The 27930-nt window shown below is 37.6% G+C and overlaps 1 protein-coding gene across 1 annotated transcript; it reads left to right on the forward strand.

Moving 5' to 3' along the window:
• The first annotated feature begins 466 nt into the window (after window positions 1-466).
• hmx3a (H6 family homeobox 3a) lies at window positions 467-27025 on the forward strand. The gene is made up of 3 exons (XM_030155172.1): window positions 467-502; window positions 24380-24683; window positions 25319-27025. The coding sequence occupies exons 2-3, from the start codon at window positions 24395-24397 to the stop codon at window positions 25939-25941; spliced, it is 912 nt and encodes a 303-aa protein (XP_030011032.1). The 5' UTR covers window positions 467-502; window positions 24380-24394; the 3' UTR covers window positions 25942-27025.
• Window positions 27026-27930: the final 905 nt, after the last annotated feature.

A 27930-nucleotide genomic window follows, 5' to 3' on the forward strand; every position in this document is an offset into this window, starting at 1 on the left:
TCGTGTTTGAAATTACAAAAAGCCACATGTAGAATAGGCTCCTGGACAACACCTGTCTTTGAGAAGGTTGCAGTGTTATCCACTTGCTCTGATTCACATTTAAAAGGCCTGAATGAAAAGGTTCCCTTGTCCTCTTAACCGCTTGATTTACTGGCTGTTTGTAGTTTAACGCGATGCAAGACAATTAATTTGCTCCTCCTCTCCTGAAAGAAATTGGAATTTAATTTAGGGAAGGTCTTAAGCAGTTTTTTCAGGCCTTGGTGTCATTTGTTGGGCTTATGTAAAAGCTGCATTAGAGATTACCCTCCTGAAAAAAGCTTTTTAATCCCAGACAAGTGCAGCCATAGTAACGGTAGACAGGAGCCTCTTGGAGGCAGAAAGGTGAAGGGGGACTTGAATGAGATTTATTCTTCTTCTACTGAGACTGTTTCTTTCTTGAGGACTCCCGCTCCACGTGGAACATTTTGAAAAAGAACTGAGAGGTGGAGGTAGCATAAAGGAGGTATATATTAAGCTTTTCTTTCCTCTCACCACTTAATTTCCTTACAGGCGCACCTTGTGCCAATGTAATGAATGTAATTGCCGCCTTTGATGAGAACGCTATTATCTGGATCACACTTTACATGGGCAAACAAGACTGCCCCTCCTTCCATCCCCTCCTCCCATTTAACTCAGCAATGAGACCCCCCAATTATGCAGGGAACAAGTGCCTTTTCATAAAGCCAGCGTGTCGCTCTTGATTGGTGAGGCTCGGAGCCGGCTACATGTGGACAAAGGATAGATTAGATGTGATATAGGCACACCAAAAACCCCATTTCCTTGATTAATTTCCTGCATGCCTTACAGAAAGCGTTCCCTCTCTCACCACTGAATCCTATCTCTCCTTTAAAGACAAACTTTCATCTTTTGATAGATGTGGAAACTCAATGGACAGACAGACATTTTATTGACCCAAGTTTGACCACAGCTGCCTGGGCTTCAGGAGCAAAAAGAGAAATGTTTCACTTCACTGTGGGAGGATGAGCTTATTTATCTTATAAAAAGCTCAAAATCTTTGTTGTTGAAGAGTATTTCTGCCCTCAGCCAGGATCAACTCATTTATCATGCTGATCTTTTTGTGCACTCATGTCATCACCCACAGCTCACACACACACACAAACACACACACACAAACACCCTCTCTCATACACACACATACACACAGATGTGTGCTAAACACCCATTTGATAATAGTAGGGGAACAGATATGATGGGACTTTATGAGGCGATGCGCGATAAACCTGCTGTCACCTTAGGAAGTCTAAGTGTTCTTCTGACTGCCTTATTACCGTATTAAAGCACTAGTCGACAAATTCACACGCACCTCAGCCAGGCTCAACCCAGCGTAATTCTGTCCAATATCCCACCAGCTTGAAATATTGGGAACAATCAAATAGACTGTCACAAGTGACAAATTATACTATTACTCCTCAAAGATTGTCATCCTTGAAATGTATTCATAGCCATTTCTTCTTTATTGGTGAGTGATTATTCCTCTAAGCAAGCAATTCCTCTGTGATAAATTGGTAATCAATTCATTTGACTATTGTGCTTTAAGAATTGCTGCAAGGGAGCCGCAGCATTGGTCATTCCCATTCACTTGCATATATATCTTACATGAAGTCCTGATGCTGTTGGGCCTGATGGATGCCTACTACCCCGACCACCTGACTCCTAAAGGTTTATACCATCAGAAACAGGTTGCCATCCGGACCCAGTCACGACAGAGAAAGAATTGACCAATATTTTTGACTGAAGCGGCATTTTAGCAGTATTTATTTGATGGCCCGGCTACCAAAACCATGGGCCACAAATAAAGAAGATGGTATAATAGCTTTTGACTGGCCAGCTAGCTCCCGACTTGAAATGAAGTGTCCAGTTGTGAGTTATCGTGGCCAAACGTCATTTGTACAGCCTGAAAAGTGGGGACATTTTTCTAGCTTGTCACTCTCTGGCTATAGCTCATTGTCCTGAATGATGCCTCTGAAGGTACAGTTGCCCTAATACGAGCATTTCACTCGCACTCTGAGAAGGCCAGTAATGGATTGGCCTGTCCATAGGAAGATAATATAGTGCATCCACCAGTGTGTCCTTAAACACTAGTGGGTCGTGGTCACGCTCATGAGGATCAGCTCTTGTATGCCGGCCATGGTGTTCATATTAAACCCCCATCATGGCTATAATCTTTTTCCAATTTCCATGAAAATGTCAATGTGTAATTATTTTTTTTTCTGAGCACTTTAAAAGCATGTTAGATAAAAATTTGAGGCTCATTAACTGAAATTCTTATGATGAAGAAATTAAAATATATCTGTTATTGTGTGAAAACCGGAACTCATTAAAATTGTAAATTTACTGCATTTATAGTCATAAAAAAAGTTTGATATCAAAATGAATACTGAATATTAATCACTCGTGTATACAGAAATATTGCACACAACACACATTCATTATTAATCTTTTACAAAATAAGATACTTTCTGATCATTATGCACCGATATCATGACTAAAGCGGGTCTCAGTATTCCTTGGGGAGCTCATCTGATAAAAACTCAGAGCACACTCTAAATTAGCTGTTGAGTTTTGATCTCTGTATGGATCTACTGGAGTGGCTATTGAGCCTGAGTAAAGAGTGGTCTGAATTGGACAGTCCTGCTAATGTGAGGGAAGTTTTAGATTAATGAGGCTTCTGCCCTTTGAGGATATTGATCAAACCCAATCTGGCTGGGAACGATTTCCCATGCCCCCCCACCAACCCCCCTCGCTTGAATATTAATAATGTATCAACATCATGAACAAAACTGGTCACAGTGTTCATAGTGATCCTCCACAGAATAAAACCAAAAGCTTTAACAAAAGTGAGGTATGTTTTAAAGTAGCTACTGAATAAAAAGTGACCAGAAGGAAGGCTGTTTTGAATGATAGACCAGACAAAGTCATGCAGATAAACAGTTAAATCCACATTACACATAGAATAATTATGACAGCATCACTTTGAAATGTGGATGTAATTTTCTTTTCCAGGTTAAGGGATTAGGTAATTGTATATTTTACCTTCTGTGGTTCTGTGGTGTGATGCATTGTCTCACTGAAATTACATAATAGCATCATTGGAAATGACATACATCACACGATCAAATTCTTGCGGGTCCATAAAAATGCTGGTTATTATAATAACCCACTTGCACATGCGCCTACAGAACTGATGTTTGAAACAAAGAAAGAAAAGTACTTGAAAAATGCTCAGTATTAAATGTACAAGTGGTGTGAAATGAACAAATCAAGCAAACCATTTAATAGTAATTTTAATATACTGTTGTTAAACCAAGAAATGTACAACCTATGTGACTACAGACTAATTTAAAAAAAAAAAAGTGGAATCTAAAAAGCCATGCTCTGTATGATCAGAGACATGCTAAATTTAGTACATGTAATTTAGTATATGAACAGGCACATTATACTGCTTAAACCAGTATAACCAGGAGCAGTTTCTCATGTTTGCCTGCTCTGTTTGTTGTCATATTATCAAATTTCTGAAAAGCAGCTCTAAACGAATGATTAAATACAGTGATAATGTCAACATGCTGCTCAGTTTTACATCCTTGTACAGTTCTGCGGTTTATCGATCTGTCATCGCATTCAGTTGGACATCTGGACCACCAGCGGCTCAGCTTAGCGCTTATTTATGGAAATCTTTATCTTAAGTGGTTCTGTGTTATTTTGTTTTGAAATGATAAAAAAAGAAATATTATTCTGCCTTTCTGTGCGCTTTAACCCTTCATCGGGCAAGTAACTATTTTTAGTAATTTCCACATACATTACAAGACTGTGACAGTAACAGTTCCAGTGAGGACAGTGAGTCAACAATCTCAGGTCCAATGTGGTCTACAGGGTCTGTAAGGTCCACCTCTGCATGAACAGTGAGTGTACCTGCTTTGTTAGGTACCATGAAGTAATGGTACTAATATAAGGAGTGATGTTCAAAGGGATAATGTGGATGTGGACAGGTGTCTGGATCAGCACTTATGTTGTTGTAATATTTTAAAATACATGTTCATTTCACCTTATATGTATTTTTTCTTGGATTTTTTACTGCTTGGATTTAAATTTAAATTTATTTATTTGTTTATTTATTTTGCCACTTACATGTAAGGAACCAAATTTGGTCATTTCATTGACCTTGATTTTCTACATAACAATAAAAAAATGACAAAAAAAATTCACAAAAGTAATAAAGTCTTGTCATGTCCTCCAATAACACACTAAGGTTGAAATTTTGAATTTCAGGGTATTTCAATGAGTGCCCTATAAAGGGTTAAATAAGCTTAACTCTTTCGTGCATACTGGTCAATACAGTGGACAGTTATTCTCCAGCTCTTCTCTTATGCTGTATATTCATGGGTTTTATTGTTTTAGTTCCATATCAGCTGACACAGTGGATGCTTATGCATCATCCCATAATACATTTAAATTCATACCACTACTGTAACTTTGCAGATCAGGTTGATAAACCTGATCTGCAGTAACGTGTTAAATCAATGCTAATTGTTATTAGACTGTAATCAACAGTTTTCTTAATCAAAAAGTTTTTTTTTTTGCATATTGTCTGCATGAAGTTAGTAATAACAAGTATTAAAGTATGTTAAAATGTGAGAAAGCATCAGATTAGCTGCATGAAAAATGTTTTTATTTCATAGTTTTCACGCAGTTTATCACTTTCTGATGATGGGTTTTAAATACATGTTTTTTTTGCTTCAAAAATTGGTGTCCGGCAGAGTGGACATTTTTGTAACTCCATGAAAAATAGGTTCATAAAAAAATTTCAATCACATTGTTTTTTTCATGCCTAAAGAGGAATAAAAACACTCAGGAAAAAAACTCAACTAAGGTTCTCATATTTCATGCATGAAAGGCTTAAGCACAGTTTTGCTGATTATACTGACTTAATCTTCCATATTCACATCACATGTATCTGATTACTGAGCACAATACAGTCACTTGTAAATTAACTGAATCCCACCAGAGATGGGAGTTTTTGGCTTGAACCTCAGAAAGTCCATCAGACTAAGGTCCAAGAGGATGAAAAAAGCAGTTTCCTCTGAGCTCCATCTCTGGCCCTCCTGCAGGCATCGTTAGCCAGACAATGATGGGAGCTACCTCGGCCATAATGGGAGGGTTGACTGACCCCTGACCTCGTATCGATCCGCTGGCTGTGTCCAGCTGGGCCTCCCCAAACCCAGTCAGCTGAAGAGGTGTTTAAAAGCTAACACCCCGGCTCCCATCCACTCCACTACACACTCATTAATTACATCATTTACCTGTGACAGTGACAAACCTGCCTGGCCACGCCGCAGTTTATTAGGGTCACTGTATAAAGCCCAGGCCAAACCAGATCAAAAGTGTGTTTATATGTGTGCAATGGGGAGTGAAACACCCCATCTCATACAGTATAGTATTATGAGTATAGATGCATGCTCAGAAGAGGAGTGTGGCTGCTTTGCTTATTTTGATTTATTTGATTTGTTGAAAGACAAAGATTGCCAATTTTCTGTTACAGGCAGCGTTATGAGTATAGATTCTCAAAATGCTTGGGGGGGAAAAAAATCAAGTTTATCACTGTGGTCCTTGTAAAACACCCCACAGGCAACAACGTTTGACATGTTTTTGGATGTAATATAAAAATGTATAGATTTAAGGCCATCTTCTTTTTATGTGCTTTCTGTTTTTATTTTCAACGCCTATGTGCTGAGTCAGTTTTTGGCCGCTCTTTGTTGCCTTTGCTGCACATGAGCAACTGGATGTTTGTGCACCATTCATTCCTCCCTTAACTTTTGTTGCTGGCTTTGCATCGCCTCTTATTTGTGCAGGTGTCTCCAATTCTATATATCCACCTAAAAATCACCCCCTCTCCCCTTCTTCCCTTTACCCCTTTATCGTTTCTCGTCTTTCAGTATCCCCCTTCCTTTTCTCCTGACTATGGCTCTCCACACAATAAAAGAGTATTGGTTTCCTCTTGCCATACCTTTCCCACTACACACTGGTATTTCAATCTTGACTCAATCGAGAAGGGTGACCTGCAGACATAAAGAATTGGCTTTAAGGCTTTGGAAATGGAACTAAATCTGCTGCAGGTCACACTGGGGGAAAATAAGCGGCAAATGTAAGTAAGCATGAAATAGTTTTTCATAAATAATCCAAATGACAGCAGGCTTTCTAATGGTACCAAGGGGCTGTAAAAGAATATGTTGCCAATTTCTCCCCTATTAAAGTGAAATAGAAAAGCCAAATACATAACAGTGCTGACGGAAAAGTTGGATATCTGGGCCTGTTGGAGTGGAGATTGAGGACACAGTTGGGTGTTAGAGGTAGTTGTAGCGGAGGCACATCGGTGGAGTGATTGCTAGATGTTGCAGTCAAGGTCTCTCCACGGCCGGGAAAAAAAATGCCCCTCCTTCACATCAGATCAATTGGTCAATAACTACCCCCCCACCTCCACCTCTACCTCCACCCCCCTTTTTTGTGCGTGTACAGGTAGGCAGCCCTCATGCATCTACGTGTGATGTTGATTTGATTTGCGCTTATGTTTTTACAAATAATCAATGTGCCATTTTGGTCAACGCAGCACCTACAACAATACGAGAGATGATCACAGAAGCAGGGAAGAAAAACTCTAAAAAGATGCATAAAAACTGAGTCTGAACTAGGACAGAATCAGTTCAGTTGTTTTACAAATCCTTGCATACTTTTATCAGGTTATCTTAATGCTAGTTTAACTTTCCTAGTGTGATTTTGTTGTATTTTTTTTTAAATTTATTAGCTCTCATTTACATGTTTATATTATTAAATTTGCTATATTATATATGCAAAAATATGAAATGAGGCAAATGCAACAAATTTTAGAAGCTGTGATGATTGTAAAATGAATTAAACAAATCGTATTATTGCTTATTTCCAATCATTTATTAAAACTCATTAACAAACTAACACTAATTAAAGATCATTAGCCACAGAAAGTGTCACTGAACTCCAAAAGTGGTTCTTATAATTTACTGGAATAAAAAAAAAAAAAAGTGTATCTCAGTTATACAGCATTTGACTGGACAATTTTGTGGGGGGACTATTTGAGACTATGCTATTTATGTGTATGAGTGTGATAAAGAGTGAAAGGAGGCAGAGAGCGTCTGATTTGGAGTCCCCTAGAGTCAGAATCTGTTATTTATTGCTATTAAATGGTTAATTTTCCATGGTGCCCTGAGGACTTTGGGGTGCGTTAAGATGTGAGTAAGATAGACTTGTCAGGGCTTGGTGTGAATGCTTGATGTATTAAGAGAGCAATTTTAGAGATCCATTAAAGACAGAGGCCCTCAGATCCCATTTTGATTTTAACTGAAACAAAGGAAACTGATGCGATAATTTTTTATTTAGATTTTTTGTATGTGACATAGAAGTCAATTAAAAAACGTTGAATGTGATTAAAAGTGACTAATTTTTCATTTTACTTTCAGCTGTGAATTCCTTTTTATAAAAACGCTTAACAGTCAGGGTTTATAAATGTATATATGTATGTATTAATATTAACAAAATATCAGCAGATATATAGCTTTGGAAAAATCTATAGATGTGATCAGTAAAGCCAATTATGGACAAATATGAGGCACAAGTTTTGGAAAACACATTATGACTTTACAAATATGAAAAAATAAGCTGTTTTTTTTTTTTTTTTTAAGATTTAATTTAAGTAAAATAATTTAATTTATATACAGTATGTTTATGACAAGTAACACATACAGTACGTATACAAATAAAGTGGATGCTGGAAAAATATTCTAGAAATAATTAATATTCTAACAACAGAATATCAAATGGTCATTTTGATTGTTATAAAGAGAAGATGACAGCTTAAGTGTAGATAAATATGACTTTTTTCCAGTTTTTGTTGAAAGTGCCTTCTTCAACATAACAAAAATATCCAAACAATTACCAGGCTTTGAGTGTTCACATTAATCCAGTTCATAGCAAAAACCTTTTTACTTGCTGCAAATGAAAATGAAGATTGTGTTTCATCATACCATCCTCAGTGTTTTCAAGATACATCACCAAGCAGGTATTTGGAATTTCACTGCCCAAAATTATGTTAATGCACTGTTGCCCATAAAGTTAGAATAAAATATTTTTACCTCTTCTCGTGAAATGATTGAAAATGTGATTTACTCTTGATAAAGTGTAACTGGGACTCAGTATGTAATCGTTGCACCTGCTCAGAAGTGATTACTGATGTGAATAAAAAGAGGAATGTGTCTGAAAACAAAATTATTCCAACTTTATGGGCAACAGTGTAGTTGTTGCATTAACATTTTGTTTTTGTACACTTCCAGAAAATATGTGAAGGGTCAGGTTCTATAGTCCCTCACAGCCTTCGACGGTGTTAAAGTGAGTTGCCTACTTATTATTTTAGGTGATTTAAAGAATCTGGGTGAATTCCTCCAACAGAATTCCCTCCATATTGCAGAATCTCACACATTTGGTACCACTCTTCATCTGTCATTTGGATCTTCAGCTTTGTTTCCCTAATAAAATATATTTACATCCTTTACACATCCGGAGAAACATACAGAATAACAGACTAATCCTATGAATACATCTTTCTCTCTCACACTCACTATGTTAAACATGTGTGCGGAGCTGTCTTGTCTGGGCTCAGGTTTCCTCTCATTAGGCAGCTTTGACAGCTGCTGGAAGAGGCAGAGGAACCGTACTAATCAGCTGACAGTAATAGCACTCTTTACCACCCCACGACACAAGAGAGGGAGGAAAGAGAGCAAACAAACACCAATTACTGTCCGTCACGAGGAGGGGGGAAAGCAATCATGTTTAGGCACTCTGTGATCATGTGCTCCTTTCTACCCACAGACCAAACAAGAGGGTCAGTGGAATGGTGTCCACAGGAAACATAGGAGTATAAGAGTCGAGTGGGAAGGTACAAGTTTTGTTCTGTGACCCAGAAAGTAGAAACAGAGGTTTTATTGAGGTTAACTGTCTTTATTTCCTCTTACATGTTTGGGGATTTTCTCTGTAATAAGCTTAATTTTTAGGCCATCATCTGATCTTTCTTCACATCTTTTTGTTTTAATAAGCTACAGGCAACAAAAAGGAGGTTCAAGTGCCATTTGTTTGGAAGTTGGTAATGGGCACTTACTCATTAGTCAATAAATTGATCCATTAGTAATCAATTGTAGCTCATTTCCGACCCATGAGCTGAATCTCAATCCATTTCAGGACAAATTTGACCCCAACCTTTGTGGAAGACCTGCTTCCTCTTTCAAGTAGAGTTCTGTCACATTAGTGTGGAGTGCACCCATCATTCACATATATTTGTTATAGGACAGTGGTTTCTGAAGGCCTTTGAAGACCATCTGTCAGACTACATCCACAGTTGGACAGTCTACATCACTCTACATGTGTCCTGTGGTCGCACCCCATCCGTGGTCCTGGGTATTCTTGATTCGGTACCTCTGGTCTGGTTGTGTCGGGCTAAGATAACACTTTCTCAACCCTCTCAGCATCACAAGCTTGATACCAGTGACTCCTCAATTATGCAGTGACACAGAAAGATCAGCTGTCTCTGTGGATGTGGACAAGATAATACGGTGACACGGAGTATGCATTACACTGGTTCTTTGAGTCAACGGTCTGGGGTTGAAGCCAAGCTCTTTAGAAGGCAGTATACAGCTACTTAACCTTGTTTGGAGGTGTTTTTGAAGATGGTACTTAGTAATCAGGAACTAACTAATCCTTTGACAATAACCAAATTATAGATGTGCTAAATAGAATTACAGTTATCAGAGACCAGCTAATTAAGTACGGATCCAAGTGATTCTTGAAGAGGATCAGTCCTTATATCCACTAATATGTTTCATCATTTTGATCTGTCTGTGTTTACTTTGCACGGTCTTAGCTGTCTGTTAATCTGACTGCTTTTATAATAAGCTCATGCCTTAGTCTAGTATTTGTCTTATGTACTTTTTTTTGGTCGGTTATAAATTAAGCGATAATGGCCTTTTAATTCAATTACTGGTCAAAGTGTAGACGCATCCAAGTAGTGATATTCAGAATAAAACAACAATATTGAAATAAATGCTAGCCTTTTTAAGGAACCCAGCCACCATTGTAAAAAAAAATTGCCATCATATGTGTCTGATGGATAACCTCTACATTTGTGACCAAAAAATATGTGTCATATCAACATTTCTTATGTGTTTTTTTTTAAGTCTTACAGTGTTTTTCAATGAGAGAGGCCTTTTTTGAATGGCCAGGAGAAGACCGCACTTTGGTATAAACATGACTGAATATATTGTGATTTGTTTGTTTTTTGATCACATCTTCATGGACATCTTTCCCTAACCTTCAACAAGTTTTGTCATTGCATAAATGTAACAATAAAAATGGTTAAATATCTCTTCTGTCAGATACAGTTGGAAAGCACCATGAATGGTTAACCCATAAAGACTCAGTGTTACTTTTTGAATGAATAACTTTTTCTATCTATTTAACCTTTCTGAAGCAATTTATCACCATTTATTACAATATTATTCTCTGTATTTTACATTTCTTTAATAAAAGGTATTTTCCCAGGTTTAATTTACAGATCTTGTAGATGTTCATAAAACCTCAGATTAAATTTAATTCTCATAATATCCGAAACAGAGAAAAATGAAGAAAATGTGACTTTTTCAGCAAAATGTATCATTAACTGAATATAAACGCAGTGTCTCCATTCACTGTCATTGATCCAAATCCATGGGTTTTACTGATGAATCAATGTTGTTGAAGATTAAGGTGTTTCTAAAGTCACTACGGAGCCTCTGAACGTCCAAATGGATCATATGTGATGACCATGAAAAGATGACAAACTGTATTGACAGGATTAATGGATCAGAAGTTATTAAACATTTCATTTTGGTAAATGATTTTGGTCGCCAGTGGTTGTTTGGTTCTTTATGGGTTAAATGGTTATATTTATACATGGTTCGGAAAAAAGTCCAATAACAAAATATTCACTGTAGGTCATTCCATATGGTTTATATTAAAACAAATAGAAAACATTTTTTTAACTGTCGTTTTTGTATCCTATTTGTTGAAATGTAGTTCCTTAACTTTTAGCAACTTTTAATTCTCAATAGCATATATTTTCATTTAAGACAAGGAGCACAGTAAATATTTACTCGTTAAATATTTGCGTTTCAGTGTTGTGCGTCACTGAACTTCTGTTACAGCTGTAGGCTGTTTTCTTATAACATTTGGCCTGTAGAGGATATCCACATATAATGGACTGGCTTTAGTATTTATGTGATGAATTTGATGAATCAGCAGTGAAAAGATATGAAATAAACAACTTCCTTCTTTAAACTACATTCTTGCTTGAATGAGTTGCCCGGGTCACATTTAGATATTGTTAAGTGGCTTTGAATAGCTTCCTTGATTTCACAGTTCCAAATGACCCGCGATAATCAGGTCATTAAAATGGGCCCATTCTCCACATCTGACACACTTCCACTCCCTGCCTCATCTGAATAACAAATAGGATCTGAAGTGCTTTTTTCAAACAGAAAGGGAGGGAAAAAAAGTGGAAAAACCGACTTTGTCTTTATTTTCAGGTTAACCTTATCTCTATATTCAGGAGTATAGATGGTAAGTAAGCTAGAGGGGGGGAAAGGTCCTGTCAAAAGCGCCAGTGCCTGTGTGAAAGCACCCGGTTTTCTTAATTCATCCCCTAGGACCGGATAAGTCTATCAATCTGTTAAATTGGAAAGCCATTAGGTGCCCTGGTTTATGTGTTTCAAGCTGTTAACTAGAGGCTGATTGATTGTTGTTCCTTTGATGGGATATGCTGATCTAATCTCACTGTGTGCACGTTTGCAATAAATTACACAATTCATTTCCCCCATTTAGAGGGGGAAATCACACCTCGAGGCATGCCTACGCTCTGCAGGCAAAAGAGCAGGGAACCTATTTTATGGTGCCATTTAGCCAGCAAGCTTTCAGCAATCCCAGCCTTCTATCTAACCCCCTCCCTTGCCCTCTACCCCTCCAAAAAAATCGAAGCATAATCAAGGTGTATGTTTAGAAAATTTATTGTTATAATTTTCCCCCATAATCTCTTCCATTTTCCTGCAGCCGCACTGACATAGATCATCATCTAAAAAGAGAAAATGGATAGCAGTTTAAAATTTATCGGTCTTTGATTCTCAATTATACGTGTTTATGACTTCATCTGTCTTCAGTGACTTCAACCTTTTCCATTATGGTGGAATATTATTTGTACGGAATCCATTAAATTCACAAGGCAGGACTCTAATGGTGGGGCTGCAGCGATTTGCAGAGGGAAAAGTTTTGAAAGGTTGGCTTTAGGAAAAGCGCAGCTGTTATGACACAAGAAATTGCTTTATTGATGGTCTGCTCTGCTGCCTGTGTATTTGGCCATTTGTTACCCAGCCCATATCTATATCTCAGGCTGACACTGATGAGAACTTTTCTGTTGCCCTCTTCAGATTACCGAGTTGTAATGACACATACAGGCAGGCTGGGTAAAAGCCCAGACCCACTGACGATCCAGGGCACAGTTTTGGAGGTAGAGAACAGAGGGTGGATATTGAGGCCAGGTGCCTCTGATGAAGCTGCTCATAATAAAGAAGGAGGACTACATCGCAGGCATGACTGTTACTATCCAAACCTAACAGAGGTCATCATCTCTGCTGAGAAACAATGAAGGAAGAGATAAAATGTACATAAAACAAGATCAGTGCTCATGTCTACTCCAGTCCTCGTAATGTGATGATATGTCCAACATGATACTGTCTGAATCTAAAAGGTTTCTGCCTCCATGAGGATGAAGTAATAATTATTAACAACATGAGTCATGAATACAGATTGTGCATGACGATAGAAGACACAGTTCCTCCCGATTCCCTTTTTCAACTGTAACTGCCTCTGTCTGAACGCATGAAAATAAAAGCACACGCTGGGAATGACAGCAGTAGACAATAAGGCAGATGGGTGCTTCTGTGAAACTGGTCCCTAAAAACAGGAAATGGGGGCTAAAAATTCAAACCAGATGTAGACTAATGTTATGACACAAGTTTGGAAGCACTTTGGGTCTATTTTAAAAATAAATACTTACTGAGATAAAAAAAGAAACTATTTTTCAGATAAAACATATTTTTATTTATTTTTTTAATCAAATTTTTTATGCAAAAATCTTTGTAACATGATAAAAAGGATGCGCTGCTATTTTTTTTTTAAATATCCTTTTATTCTCTCAGAGGTACATTTTGAGAATCGAACTAATTATGCAAGGCAGTGTTTCACAAAAATGACTGCTGTTGCAAAATCACTCACGATTTGTATGTGTTTAAATGGGCAGTTTCTGTATGTAACGTGAATGGACACAATGGTTTACATGCAAAACCTGGAATGGGACTGATGATTCATGAAAAACCCACATATCTGGATTAGAAAAACCACTAGGATCTGTAAATTTAACATAGTGTCTTTATTTCAGAGGCAATTTCTCAAAGACCGCAAGGGAAGCTCAGCTTCCCCTAAAATTACGAAAATTAAATGGTCAAATATGTACGGTTGTGTTGACATTTCATTGACTACAAATGTGTTAGAACACGTTCATCTCAAAGATGAGTTCGTTCAGAATCAGCTTTATCACAAATTAACGGATGCGATGTTATTCACTTCTCATACATTCCCGTTGCACTGTTTTCCCATGTACTTCAATGGGGCTTCATGGAACAGTTTTTTTCATTACCTCAAAACTGGACGGTAATTGGATAAATGCCACGATGTTGTCCCGCCCCCGGACGCTCGGCGCCTCTGGGGGTGAATGGAGCTGTGGGCGGAGCTCGGCTGGGCTGGACGCTGGGCTTCCACGTGCTGACTGGAGGATCAGTTGAAAGGCTGAATCCCGTTTGATTGACAGCCAATTTGAGATCTACTCCTTCACTTGACACAGTTCAGTTTAATACTGTCGCGCATTCTGCTTGTGAAATCGAGAGAGAAACCACTACGAAATTACTTGTTCATTTCTTGCACTGTAACTTAAACACACTCATTGTGCTTCCTTGTTTCAATTTCATATAATTTCAACGTTTTCTTGTTTCAGTTACATAATTTAATCATTCCTTGTTCAAGTTTATTATCGTTTTGTAGATAGTTCAATCAATCATACTATTGGCTAGGTCGGAGTGAACTAGCTATCAAGTCCCTGGAAAAGACGCCTACTTGGTACGATAAGGTCACTGACCATTTTCTTAAAAAGGAACAGAGGGCCGAATTTATGTTTAAATAACCTGACAATTTTTTGATGTAAGCCGACAATGAGCTTCCCCTGTCTGAAAGACGAGCAGTCGCCACTGCTTTATTTCTAGTGGTATATAAGACCATTTCAAGCCATGTTTTCAAGATAAAATACACTGACACCTAGGTCGCTTTTCATGTCCCAATTTTGGTCCTGTTTTTGGCCCCAATATTTTATTAAAAATTCATAAATTTTGGGATGGCTCAGAGCAAGAGTATAATTTTTTTTTGCATTTATTTAAGGTCATCATTAGGTACATCCTGGGGGGGAAATATGTTTCAATTTCTCTTTTATTATTGGGTCTAAGAAGCTGCCAAGTGCCAGGTACCAAAATGTAGCCAGATTCATAGAAGCACCCAAATGCTAAAAGTAAGATGTTTTACTATTAGTTTGAAATAGTACACACATGTAATGAATAAGCTACTGTTTTTTGTGCCATAGGATGTTATATAACTATAAATCATAGCTATTATCTGTCGAAAAACATTTCACAACACAAGCTTTCAAGTTTTTCACATTTCGTCATGTCTCAGACAGTAGTGAAATGGATTTAGTAAATGTTTCTCCCCATCAAAAGTAACAATAGGACTCTGGAGTAAAGATAAAGACTGAACTATCCCATTCAGAACCTTCACTTAGTTTTTGGGGATTTTCTTGAGCTACAGAGACTTTTTCTCTTGATTGCTTGAGCTCAAGATCAGATGAGAGAGTTGATCCAAAGGAGTTTTCCCACTTTTTTCTCCACTGTATGCTTCTGTTACGGTCTTGTTGGACTATAACCCTTTAGCCTGAGATCCTGGACACCCTAGAAAAGACTTCCAAACAGGATTTTTCTGCATCCTCTGTATTGACTTATCTCCCTCTCCCTGATTGAGTAAAACAGCTCCACATGACCATGATGCCACCGTTGTGTTATAGCATGAATGTATTAATGAGGTGATGCTCAGTGCCTGGTTTTTCACATATGACACTGATGCTTGTGATTAAGTCAACATTCCCATCTAGACTGGAGGACTTTGCTTTTTATGTCATACACGTACATTTTTCCTTTTGCCAGTATTATTTCAGGTACCTTTTAGTGAGTAATGGTCTATGTTTGGAGTCTCTACCATCATATGACCTGAATCTTTCTGTTGCAGCTGTTCTGCTCATCGTCCATGGCAGTGAAGTTCTTTCATCTCCACTAAGAACCTTCTTTTGGTTACCTCTCTGACCAAGGGCCTTTGTTCCCTGATCACTGAATTTGATCGTTGAATTTGATGGTTACAATATTTCTACATTTGAGAATGATAGAGGCTACCATCCTCTTGGGACTTTAAATTACCGACATTTCTTGTTTCTTGTCTTGCAGGTCTATGGATAATTCTCTTGACCTCATGGTTTGATTTTCCATTTCATCTACCATCATCTGTTTAGCACGTTCATCACAGTTTCATACATACTGAATTCTAGATGCTACTTCTACAGTATGGTACCATAGTGTACCAAACACTCACATGACAGAGGTTGTTAACCCTTACAGACCCAGTGCTACTTTTGTGGCAGTCCCCATATTATTTTTTCTCCGTATTTTTAACCTTTCTTCAGTGATTCATCACCATTTACTCTAATATTATGCTCTGTATTTTGCATTTTTAAGTGAACATCAGGTATTTTCCGATATTTAATTCACTGATCGTGTAGATGATCAATAAAGCTCAAAGTAAATCCAAAGGTTATTATACCAAAGCAGAGAAAACTGAAGAAAAAATATCTTTCTCTGTAAAATCTATCATTAACTGAACGTAAACCCAGTGTGTCCATCCACTGTCAATGATCCAACTTCATGGGTTTACTGGTGAATCAATGTTGTAGAAGATAACGGTGTTTCCACATTCACTACGGAGCCTCTGAACATCCAAATGGGCCATATCTGATCACCATGAAAAGATGACAAACTGAATTTTACAGCAATTATTTTTGCATGTATTGATAGGATTAATGGACTAAAAGGGATTTAACAATTTATATCAGTAAATCATTTTGGTCAAAGGTGGATGCTTGGGTCTTTATGGGTTAAGATCAACCATGGAGCCAATTATCGTGCAGCTGTTTACACTTTATTTTTATACTGAAATATGTGGAAAAAGGTATAATGCATATTTGAGTGTCCATATCAGTTGCTGGTGTCAGGAGCTATCTAACATATTTCATAGCATCAAACACTATGTGTTTTTGCCACAAATTCTCATTTGTATAGAAAATGCACTGCATCAAATCATACAACAGCAATTTTAAGACCTAAGCATAATGATTGACAGTAATGCATCTTAAAATGGAAGAGGCTTCCTGTCATAAATAAATATCTTATGAATATGATGAATTTACTGCATTTACATTTACTGCAGATACAGTACAACATACAGACAGTGCTGGAGGAGCCTACTGTGAAATCTGTCTGGTGTAATGTTCGTCCAAATGTCACTGGTATTCAAAACAATTCCAAGTTGTCACCTACAGTACTACTGTATGTACACACATGATGCACACATTTGCTGCCTAATTATTATTATTATTATTATTATTATTATTATTATTATTATTATTATTATTATTATTTTTATTATTATTATTATTATTATTATTATTATTATTATTATTATTATTATTATTATTATTATTATTTTATTTTTATTTTTTTTTATTTCCAAGTGTTTCTGAGGCACATTAACTCATAAAGGCCCGGTGCTACTTTTGTGGCAGTTACAAAATATTTTTTTTTCTCTGTCTTAAACTTTTCTTTAGTGATTTATCACCATTTATTTTGACATTATCCTCTGTACTTTGCTTTTTTCAGTAAACATCAGGTATTTTATTATATTTAATTTACTGATCATGTGGATGTTCATAAAAGCTCCAATTAAAGTTGACGGTTATTAAATCAAAAACAGAGAAAACTGAAGAAAACATGAGTTTTTCAGCAAAATATATCATTAACTGAACATAAACCCAGTGTCTCCATCCACTGTCATGGATCCAACTCCATGGGTTTTACTGGTGAATCAGTGTTGTAGAAGATGACGGTGTTTTCACGTTCATACGGAGCCTCTGAACGTCCAAATAAGTCATATCTGATAACAATGAAAAGATCAAAGACCCTATTTTACACTAATTCTTTACATATATTGATAAGATTGGTGATTCAGAAGTTTTTAAACATTTTACATCTGTATGTGGTTTTGGTCGTCGGTGACTGTTTGGGTCTTTATAGGTTAAAGATCAATTAGAAGCACTGAAACGCAATGAGAAATAAATCACATTCAAGGTAAGACTGTACACTTCAGGATCAGTCTGCAGTAGATAATATTCAGTTTTGAGCATAACCCTGGTGTAGTTAAGTGTATGTGTTTCCTGAGTGAAGTTTTAGAAACATCTCAAGAGCCACTGATAGATATAAAATACACCAGATGTTATAATGTTGTAACAAAAGTTTGGAATGTTTATGTAAAGGAGAATTTTCTACTGTTTATTTTTAATAAATAAAACACTCCGTTACTCCTTTATATTTATGCAGCGCTATGAGTAAAATGATGAAAAAGCAATTAATTGAAGCCATGTTCAGAGTCTGAAATGTCACTTGAAAGTATCATAAATCATAACTATCTGCATGTTTCACCTGTGAAAATACATACTGTAGTTAAACTTTGGGAAATAGTGGCATAGTGATGTTTATTAAATATGTTTTCATATCAATGTCCTCCTTTAAGCACTTTAAAGGAAATGGCAACATCAGACCCCTATAGTAAGGGATAGATCTCAGTGATATATAGGAAAATGATAGAAATGACTACAGAGTCCTCAAATTATAAAAGATTAGCATGGATAGAAGACCTCCAAACAAACACTGGAATGGGAGAAAGCTTGTTCCCAGGTGCAAACAATATCCATTAATAGCAGATTTAAATTAATTCAATATAACTGGCTTATGAGAACCTATATAACTCCTGAAAAACGTAACAAATTCAACCCCAATATCCCAGACACCTGTATAAAATGTGGATCCAAGATAGGTACCTTGTATCACTGTATTTGGAAACGTGAACATATGCAAGAATTTTGGAGAGGGATAATTAACACAGTTTCTGATATTATAGACAAAAAAATCCCAATGTGCCCAAAGGTCTGTATTCTAAGTCTTATTCCAGAAACTTTAGCTCTTAGAACTCATGAAAGTAGGCTGGTGAACTTCTAATACATGTGAAGCATCTTATAGCTGGACACTGGAAAAGTGTTGATATTCCATCACTGAATTCATGGATTGTGGAACCCTCATCCTGCAGAGCTATTGAAAGGCTCACATACACAATTAAATGGAAAACTCATATCTTCCACAAGACATGGAATTTATTTCTCACATTTTTAGAATCAAGGCCTGATATCGCATCATCATAACAACCTACAAAGTGAGACCATACCCTTTTTTTTTTAAAATGATGTTTGATTATATATCAGATATACAAAAATGGATGTTGACAAGTATTCAAGTCACTGTTAGTTATATTGTCGGTCAATTATTATTTGTTAATTGCTGTTTCAAAATTCAGAGGTGATTTGGGGAGGAGGGGGGGCTTGTGGTTCTGGGGGTTTACGCTCGGTGAGACCCACACAATGTTACCAATTGATATCTGAAAAGATATGTAATGTGTTAAAATTTGGATGGGGGGGCAACATGGTGGTGTGGTGGATAGCGCTCTTGCCTCACAGCACGAAGGTCCTGGGTTCAATTCCAACACAAGTTGATGGGGGTGGGACCCTTCTGTGTGGGGTTTGCATGTTCTCCCCGTGTCTGCATGGGTTCTCTCCGGGTACTCCAACTTCCTCCCACCATCCAATGACATGCACTGATAGGTTAATCTAAATTGCCCATAGGTGTGAATGTGTGAGTGATTGTCTCTACATGTCAGCCCTGTGATGAACTGGCGACATGTCCAGGGTTGTTACAAATACACAAGGCTTGGACCCAAATGCATGAGACAGAGACAAACCAAACTTAGTTTGAGTATTAACTCAAAATATAAAAGTAACAAAAATACCTTCACTTCCATGGAATCAAAAAATTAACACAAAAATCTTCTCAATCGAGGTATCAAAAAGTATGACAAAAAAATCTTCACATATGTGGTATTAAAGATTTAAAAAAGGTCTTCACAAAATGAAGTATCAAAAAATTAACACAAAGTCTTCTCAGTTGAGGTATCAAAAATATAACAAAAGATCTTCACAAATGTGGAATCAAACTTACAAAGCAGCACAGAGGAACAAGACAAGGTCAAAGGAGCTCTTGACTTAACCTGGCATGAAAGACGCACTGACAACAGACATGTGGAGAGGAGGGTATATAAAGGGTAGGGAGATAATGAGCCCCCGGTGAAGACAATCAGGGAATCAGAGAGGACACAGACAAGACAGACAGTGCACACAAGTGAACAAACCCCCCCACCAAAATAAAACAGGAAATGAACGAAACCAACTAACTTAAATTACAAGCACCGCTGAGGGTGGTGTGTCACAAGGGTGTACGCCGCCTTCACCCATATGTAGTTGGGGTAGGCTCCAAGCGACCCCTGTGACCCTAGTGAGGATAAAGCGGGTTCAGAAAATAAATGAATGAATGTGAATGTGTTAAAAAAAAATTTAAAATAATGTTTAAATGGTTGTGACCTGGTAATAAGAAAAGATTATGCCACAGTGCTTTTGTTAGAAGATGCTCAATCTGTCGTCATCATGTTAACCTGTTTAACCCTGACCATATTTTCAGGGGAAAAACACTTAAAAAGACATACCCAAAGTAAATGAAGAATTACTCCACAATAATCAGGTTCATATGGATGTTCTTGGTGTCTATGGACATTTAGAGACCTCACAGAATCTATTCCCATCGTCTAAAATATTGTATCTATTACTATGCCTGAGTAAACTGTAACAAACTAAAAGAGAAATCAGAATTTTTTATCCTCGCTTGTTTTTTTCGGCTGGATTGACGATGATATGCATAAATTAATTGTTCGTGTCGGAGATTTTTAATAGCGTATATTTCACCCCACAAAGATTAAAAATCATGTTTGAACATTAAAGTTTGCACTAAAATACACTTTTGATGTACTTTTATTAACATTAGGGTCTAAACTTTGAGCAAAAGTTGAAAAAAACATCCATTGTCCTGATTTATTATATTTTTATCGTAGAAGAATATTAATATAATTTTTTCAGCCTGCGGGCAGGCTGATCAGGCTAAAGAGGTCCACTTCCTGTTCACACAGGAAGTAAAAACATCCCCTTTAGTCAAGTAGGGGTTGAAGTGTTTCAACTTGGATGACATTGAGCTCATTGGACTGGATGGTGCAAGGTGGCGAGTAAAAGCTAATCAGGCTGTAATTCAAGATTCGCCTGGCCACTCACCAATCAATACCTGCACAATCCCAATTAAAGCTTGCCGGGTCAGTGGACGGACACCGATTCCTTTACAAGTTAAATGCAATACTTAAATCTAGACAATCACAGCGTGGCCTTCACGGGTTTAATGGTTCATCCCAACTGAAGTGTTCAGTTTAAAGTGCAAAAAGGACACAGGGCAGACAGCACTGGGTGATAAATGTTTCTGTTTGTGTTGACACAGTTTCATGGTTTGAAAGGATCCTGCTGTGTTACAGGGTTTTGTATGAACTGCTCATTTCAGATCCTCCTATAACCAATAAAATAGAGTATGTTACACCCTTGGATAAACTTTCACCAGTTTACACCCATGTTTATCTAAGATAGAATCACTTGTATTTAATTTTGTCTAGTTTGTATAGTAATAGAAGCAATTCATGATGAAATGAACTTGAACTTTAGCTAAACTGATCCATAAGCCTGCATTAACACTCACAACCTCAGACCCAAATACACAAACTCACACTTTCAAACACATTTTGGAGAAGTCATCAACATCTCATACCCACCTATTTTCCCCATTCTTCTTCCAGTTATCCCCCGTTGAGGTTTCGCCATTGCATCCATGTCTTTTATCACAATTTTGACCCACAGAAAGGAATTCTCACAAGATATCAAAACAAAAATCTATATTTAATATGGGAGCAATTACAAAGCGAAGTTGGCTGCACAGGGCTGTTGTCACCAGAGCGCGTGTTTTTCATCAAATAGGTCATTAGAAGATGATGGATGTAAACCTATAAAGTATCTAAACTGGACCTTTTAACAAACCACGAGCAACACTATCATTTCTCTAATAGAACCTGCTGACCGTGTCATTCCCTGCTGCCATTTGTCATTTTTCCTTGTGAAATAATCAATATCTGGCCGCTTTGAAATAAATAATATAAAAGTCATCGTAACCTACCCGAGGAGCAACAAAAATAGACTTATGGAACATTCACAGGCCTGTATGGCCTCTGGGCAACGTCTACTGCATGTTTCTAATCAATGCATAACATAATATGAACTGCATTTTTAAGGGACAGACTACACAGGCTCAGTCTAGGTTTATTTTCAGGGTCGTTTCAGGGTTTGATCCCTCAGTGGTCATATTTCTGGATAATTATCAGACAGATTAAACAGTTATGTGATTGACTAGTATTTCAGAAAGTCAATTAAAGGTTAAAATGATACACAAAATAATAATAACAACAAAAATAATACAGAAAAGAGACTGCCCTCACACCACAAATGAAATGAAAATGTATTATTAAATATTTCTCACATTTGCAGTATAGTAATATCATTAGTACTCAATATATACATTTTCTACTGGAAAAGTTCTTCTTTGTCTCGAAAAATGTGACCAAGCCAATTCTTAACGATTTTTTTTTTTTATTCTTCCCCAAACAGTATCCAAAATATTTTAAAAAGTATATATTTGTATGCTAATTTGTACACTAATATATAAGAAATGTAACCAATCTCTACTTATCTGGGTTCAACAAACACTCAGTGCTGTCTTCTTAGAACATCCAGGAGCACCATTTTCTCAGGAATTTCTTGTCTTCACTTTTTTTTTTTTTTTTTTTTATTGTGTAGTGTATAGTGTGTAGTGCACTGAAGTCTGAAAACATATGGATCTGTACCTGATGGCAGAGAGAAATACATCTGAAAGTGCCTTCGAGTACCTTCAAGTACCTGTGATGATGAGCGAGGAAGACGGTAATTACACATAGTAACAGGATATTTCCACTTGAGTAGCTCACTACATTTAGTTACACTGAGGTGTGCTATCATTGAAGAACTCCACAGATTATGCAAAAAAAAAAAAAAAAAAAAGAGAATGATGCTTTGAATGATCGATGTTTACCTTATTTTGTCTTCAATTTGCATATTACATCTGTAACTAATACTCACGAATATTTATTATTTTCTTTGTAACTGTATTGACTACAGGGGCTGTTTATATTACTCCATATATGCAAATAACTATTTACTTAGACTAGATATGAACTGTCATTGTCAAAAACATAAACATACACAAAGAGCAACGCAGACACTACACAAAAACACACACTTGCACTTCACCCTCAGTGCCTATAGAGGGCGCTGTCTCCTCGTTCTTCCTCTGCACCAGCTACCATTGCACTGGCTTTAAACAAGTCAATTAATATCAATGAGTGAATATACATAGCACATTTACAAAGAGTGCAATCTGAGGGATGAATTAACCAAATCGATTAGTAAGAAATAAATGTCTGTGCGACCCAGAGACATTCTGAAAGTGGCCTTCGCTGAAAATCAATGAATTAGAAATATGAATCTAATCGCCCATTGGTGACACACTGAGAGCAGCAGTCTGTTCTCAGGCCTTTTTCATGTGCTTGAAAAGGAATTTTGTGGCCACTTTTAGACTGACGTTGAGACACCACAGTGACTAAATAACATTAATTAATTTTTGTTTTGACAAATAAGTGAAATGAGTAATATTGAAAAATGTGGTTTTGACACAACAATTTAAGTTTCAGGTTTGGCACATGACTGTAATATGGTGCGTTCAGGTGCGTCTCTGTGTAGGTGAGTAAATGCCTTCAATTATTTTAGGATTTGGGAATAATTTGCTTTATTGTCATTAAATTTGAAGTTAAAAGTTTTACTAATTCCACTAAATGCACGCAAAAAGTAGTGAGTTGCAAACTTTCCCTGGATTTTAGTGTCAGTTATAGAAATTAAATGTGACTTTTTGGTGTTTTATGTGTTAATTTTAGTTCTGTGAGTGCATGATTTGGTGTTTTAGAAATCTCCTTCTAAAACTATGAAAGTTACTGAATGCCATGTGTGTGTCAGGGGTTGTCTGTGATGTTAGTTGTGTGTTGAGGGACTCGTTTGTTCATCCTTTTCGAGGCGCTTATCCCAAACCTTCCTTTTTAGCGCTAACAGCCCTGTGTTCATTTGCTGCCTAATTGGACTATATGAGACCAATAACAGGCGAGTGCGCACCGCCTGCAGCCACAGAGCGCACTGAGGGGAGGATGGTCTCTCTCTCTCTCTCTCTCTCTCTCTCTCTCTCTCTCTTTCTCTCTACTCACCGTCTCTCCCTTAATCCCATTTGCCATTGTACATGCCCAATCGCCTATACTTTCCGCATTTAACTTGGATGACATTTTTATTTCATCATTAGCATCAGACGCCAGACTGACTGACACGGTGGACACAGTTTGCCTTTTTGACGAAAGACCTCGGGATGAGATATCTGCATGTTTATCCATCTTTTTATTACCCCTTAAATATTTTCTTTTGTTATTTTTAGCTTTTAGAGGGACGTGTGCTTTGACGCGCTCCAAATCTTTGCGTAAAATCACTGAGAATTTTGATTTATTTTATTATTATTATTATTATTATTATTATTTTTTTAAAGAAAGGGAGTCATCGCGCTCGGGATAACGCCAGCCTGTGCGTAACTCGGTGCTGTGTGTTATTCTTTTTCCAATCCCTACTTCCGTGGTCCTCTGCGTTCAGACCACAGCTGAAGCAATGCCCGAGACGACGCAAGAGACGTGCGCTTCGGCCAAGGACTCTCCTTTCTTCATCAAGAACCTGCTGAACTGTGATAGCAAACCCTCCAAACCTAAACCCGTACTAGGTGCCACCAAGGCGGCCCTGGAGGGAGGATTTTCCCTTTCCCAGGTCGGGGATTTCAACTTTCCACGCTTTGACCTGCCCGCTCAGAGGTTCAGTCTACCGGCTCACTACTTGGAGCGCACCTCAGCTTGGTGGTACCCCTACGCCCTCAGCTCCTCCGCCCACCTGCACAGACCCGAAGGTAAAACACATTTTTATTATTGCACATTATTAGATTATTATCACATAAGTTGATGCTTTCCTAGATATTTTTTTTCTTAAATTATGAGTTAGTGTGTATATCCTTTAGACACCTGTATTGCCACATCCTACACCTTTTCTGATGAGTGAAATAAACAGACGCCTTACTCTATCTGTAGGCCTGGGTCTATTTTGCTATGCCATGTGGGATAATAGATCAATAAAGTGACACACTGTGCATAAAATGAAGCAGACGCCATCAAATCATGGGGTGACGATGCGCAGCAGACAAGCATGCTTTTGATTTGTCTATTGGCTCATATGAACATGTTCCCCCAGAGGGACGGGCGGTGACAGTTGGAGTCTGACTTTTTTGTGTGGGGTTTTCACGTGGGAATAAGGAGAACAGATAAAGGCAAAATAATTACTGATGCGAGGATATATTTGTGACAGTTAAAAAAAAAGACAGGCCAGAGTTCCAGCACTATGGAAAAAATGTTTTATTATAAGGGATAATTTGAGAATATGGCTATTTTCAGTCATATTTTGCAGGGACTATTTTCACACACAGGTCCATCAACAGGCTGTTATAAAGTCCAGTGTTTACACCCACTATCCTCTGTGTCCCCATTACAGTGACCGACAAACCAGGAGCCAGAGACTCCTCTCCGACCTCGGGCACGGACAGAGACACACCAGATCTGGTCCTGAAAACAGAGCCGGACGCCAAAGATGAGGACGAGGACGATGAGAATAACAACAATAAAAGCGGCGACGAAATCATCCTGGAGGAAAGCGACACGGAAGAAGCAAAAAAAGACGAAGTGGAAGAGTGGAAGAAGAGGGACGATGACAAAAAGCCATGTCGCAAGAAGAAGACGCGCACGGTTTTCTCCCGGAGCCAGGTGTTCCAGCTGGAGTCCACCTTCGACATGAAGCGGTACCTGAGCAGCTCGGAACGGGCCGGTCTGGCTGCGTCCCTGCACCTGACGGAGACCCAGGTCAAGATCTGGTTCCAGAACCGGAGGAACAAGTGGAAACGACAGCTGGCCGCGGAGCTGGAGGCCGCCAACCTGAGCCACGCCGCGGCGCAGAGGATAGTCCGGGTCCCCATCCTCTACCACGAGAACTCATCCACGGAGAACGGCGGCACCGCTGCCAACGTGCCCGTGAGCCAGCCTCTCCTCACCTTCCCACACCCCGGCGTGTACTACTCCCACCCCATCGTTACGTCCGTGCCGCTGCTCAGACCGGTTTGAGAACGGTTGAGTTTACCGGCAGATGGTGTTTTATTTCCTATCAGTTTATCAGAAGAATAAAGAAAAGACTAAATATTTTTCTACAACTGACCACACGAAGAAACCAATAAAAACACGGGCTGATAAAAGAGGGACACGGTTAGGCCTTCTGGGACCTGTTTTGATAAATAGCCTTCATTGTGTCATTTTACATAAGATACAGTTTACACACGATCCAACAAATAAAATGCATTATTATTATTATTATTATTATTATTATTATTATTATTATTATTATTATTCGTTTTGTTATCACCTCAGGAGTCCACCTGCCTACACTGCCTGATGAGATGAGTGTCTGTTGCTTTTTTTTTTTTTTTTTCTTTTTCCTTATAATTTTCACCATTATAAATGAACAGGCCAATTTGTGTGATGTATTAAAAAAAACAAAACAAAAAAAAAAAAACCTTGTTTACAGAAAACCGGCAGCCAAGAGGCGCAACCATGTCTACCATCTATGACACACTTAACAGCGGATTTTATTTTATTTTATTCACATTTCCAGAATTAATAGTGCGATGATGTGCAATACACTGACGGTGTGCTGTGAATTACGAGCCTATAGATGAGTTCATCCACTAAACTGGAAACATATCTTATGTTTTGTGATCCACCGTGGATTATATTATTGATAATTGATAAGGTATTGTTGTAATATTTCCCTCTTTTTTTTTTTTTTTCTTTTTAAAGCGTTTGACGGGGGACAATCAAGACAAAATGTAAAATACCCATGTAGCTTTATGTTTAGTTTAGTGATTCTCACTCCTGCTCCCTCCGCACGGACACATCCTTTAAGCACAAGTGAGAGCTCCAGTGACACTGAATCTACTTTGTGTTTTTTTTCTTTTTCTTTTTCTTTTTCTTTTTTTTTGAGCAGGAGCAGCAAAAAATATTGACAACACTGGTGTACAAATGTAAATGTATATATTTAATGAGGAGCTGGGAGAGGAGCTGCCACTTGCGGCCTCTCGTTTGTACAGTAAACACAACGTTTTGATATTGTATTGCTGAATCATGTTGTGAAATAAATGGAGAATATTCCTTACATTTTTTTAGGAGGACTGTACCATTGTGTGAACTGCATTTCAGATTTAATCTTCCTTTTCGCTCTGCTGACAGACATTTCCAAATAAAAGGAGGGGAAATTCATCACGTTTTTAAAATATTTATCATGACAAAAATTATACTTTTTTTTAATATCAGCATTATACTAAATCAGTGGGATTTTCACTAAGATAATTTATTATTGTTGCGCTTTCATGCACATACACACACACATACACACACACACACACACACATATCTGCACGTGGCAGGTGGGTTTCGTCTTACCTTTATCCACTTAAATAACCTTATTTTACATAAAAAAGTGGTTCGGTCAATTAGATGCGTAATTGCCACCATCTTGCCAACATTATGGTTGATGTATTCAGAAGAGGACATTACCTCCTGAGCATGAGATGTCATTTAGCATTTTTTTCCCCCCCTGTTTTGTGTGTGCGTAAAGGGGCCTCAGGACAAGGCGCATTTCTAAACCTCATGGTGTTTCATTCAAGATTGTTTTATCTTAGTGAACTTTAACTGGATTTTGTTGTTGCTTTGTTTTTGTATTTTGTTATGTGATGGCCTATTTTTGAGTCAATGTGGTTTCACAATTGCATGCAGAGATAATACAATTATTTGGTGCAAGGGACAAATCTTATAGATTACACTTCACCTGTAGGATGGCCTGTAAAAAATAATTTTACCCAAAAATCGTAGATTAAATTTATTTATTTATTTATTTACAAAAGGCTGCAAAAGGCTCTGAAGTTACAGTTCGGGGTTCTCCATTGAAATATTTTAAGGGCTTATCTTTGAAATAGATTGAAAGGTGTAAAATATCAAATTAGAAATAAATTATTTACCTGGTACTTTGTAACACGTACAATCCGACAGGTGTCAGTGGAC

This window comes from Sphaeramia orbicularis, chromosome 15 (assembly GCF_902148855.1).
Source record: "Sphaeramia orbicularis chromosome 15, fSphaOr1.1, whole genome shotgun sequence".
NCBI classification, from domain to species: domain Eukaryota; kingdom Metazoa; phylum Chordata; class Actinopteri; order Kurtiformes; family Apogonidae; genus Sphaeramia; species Sphaeramia orbicularis.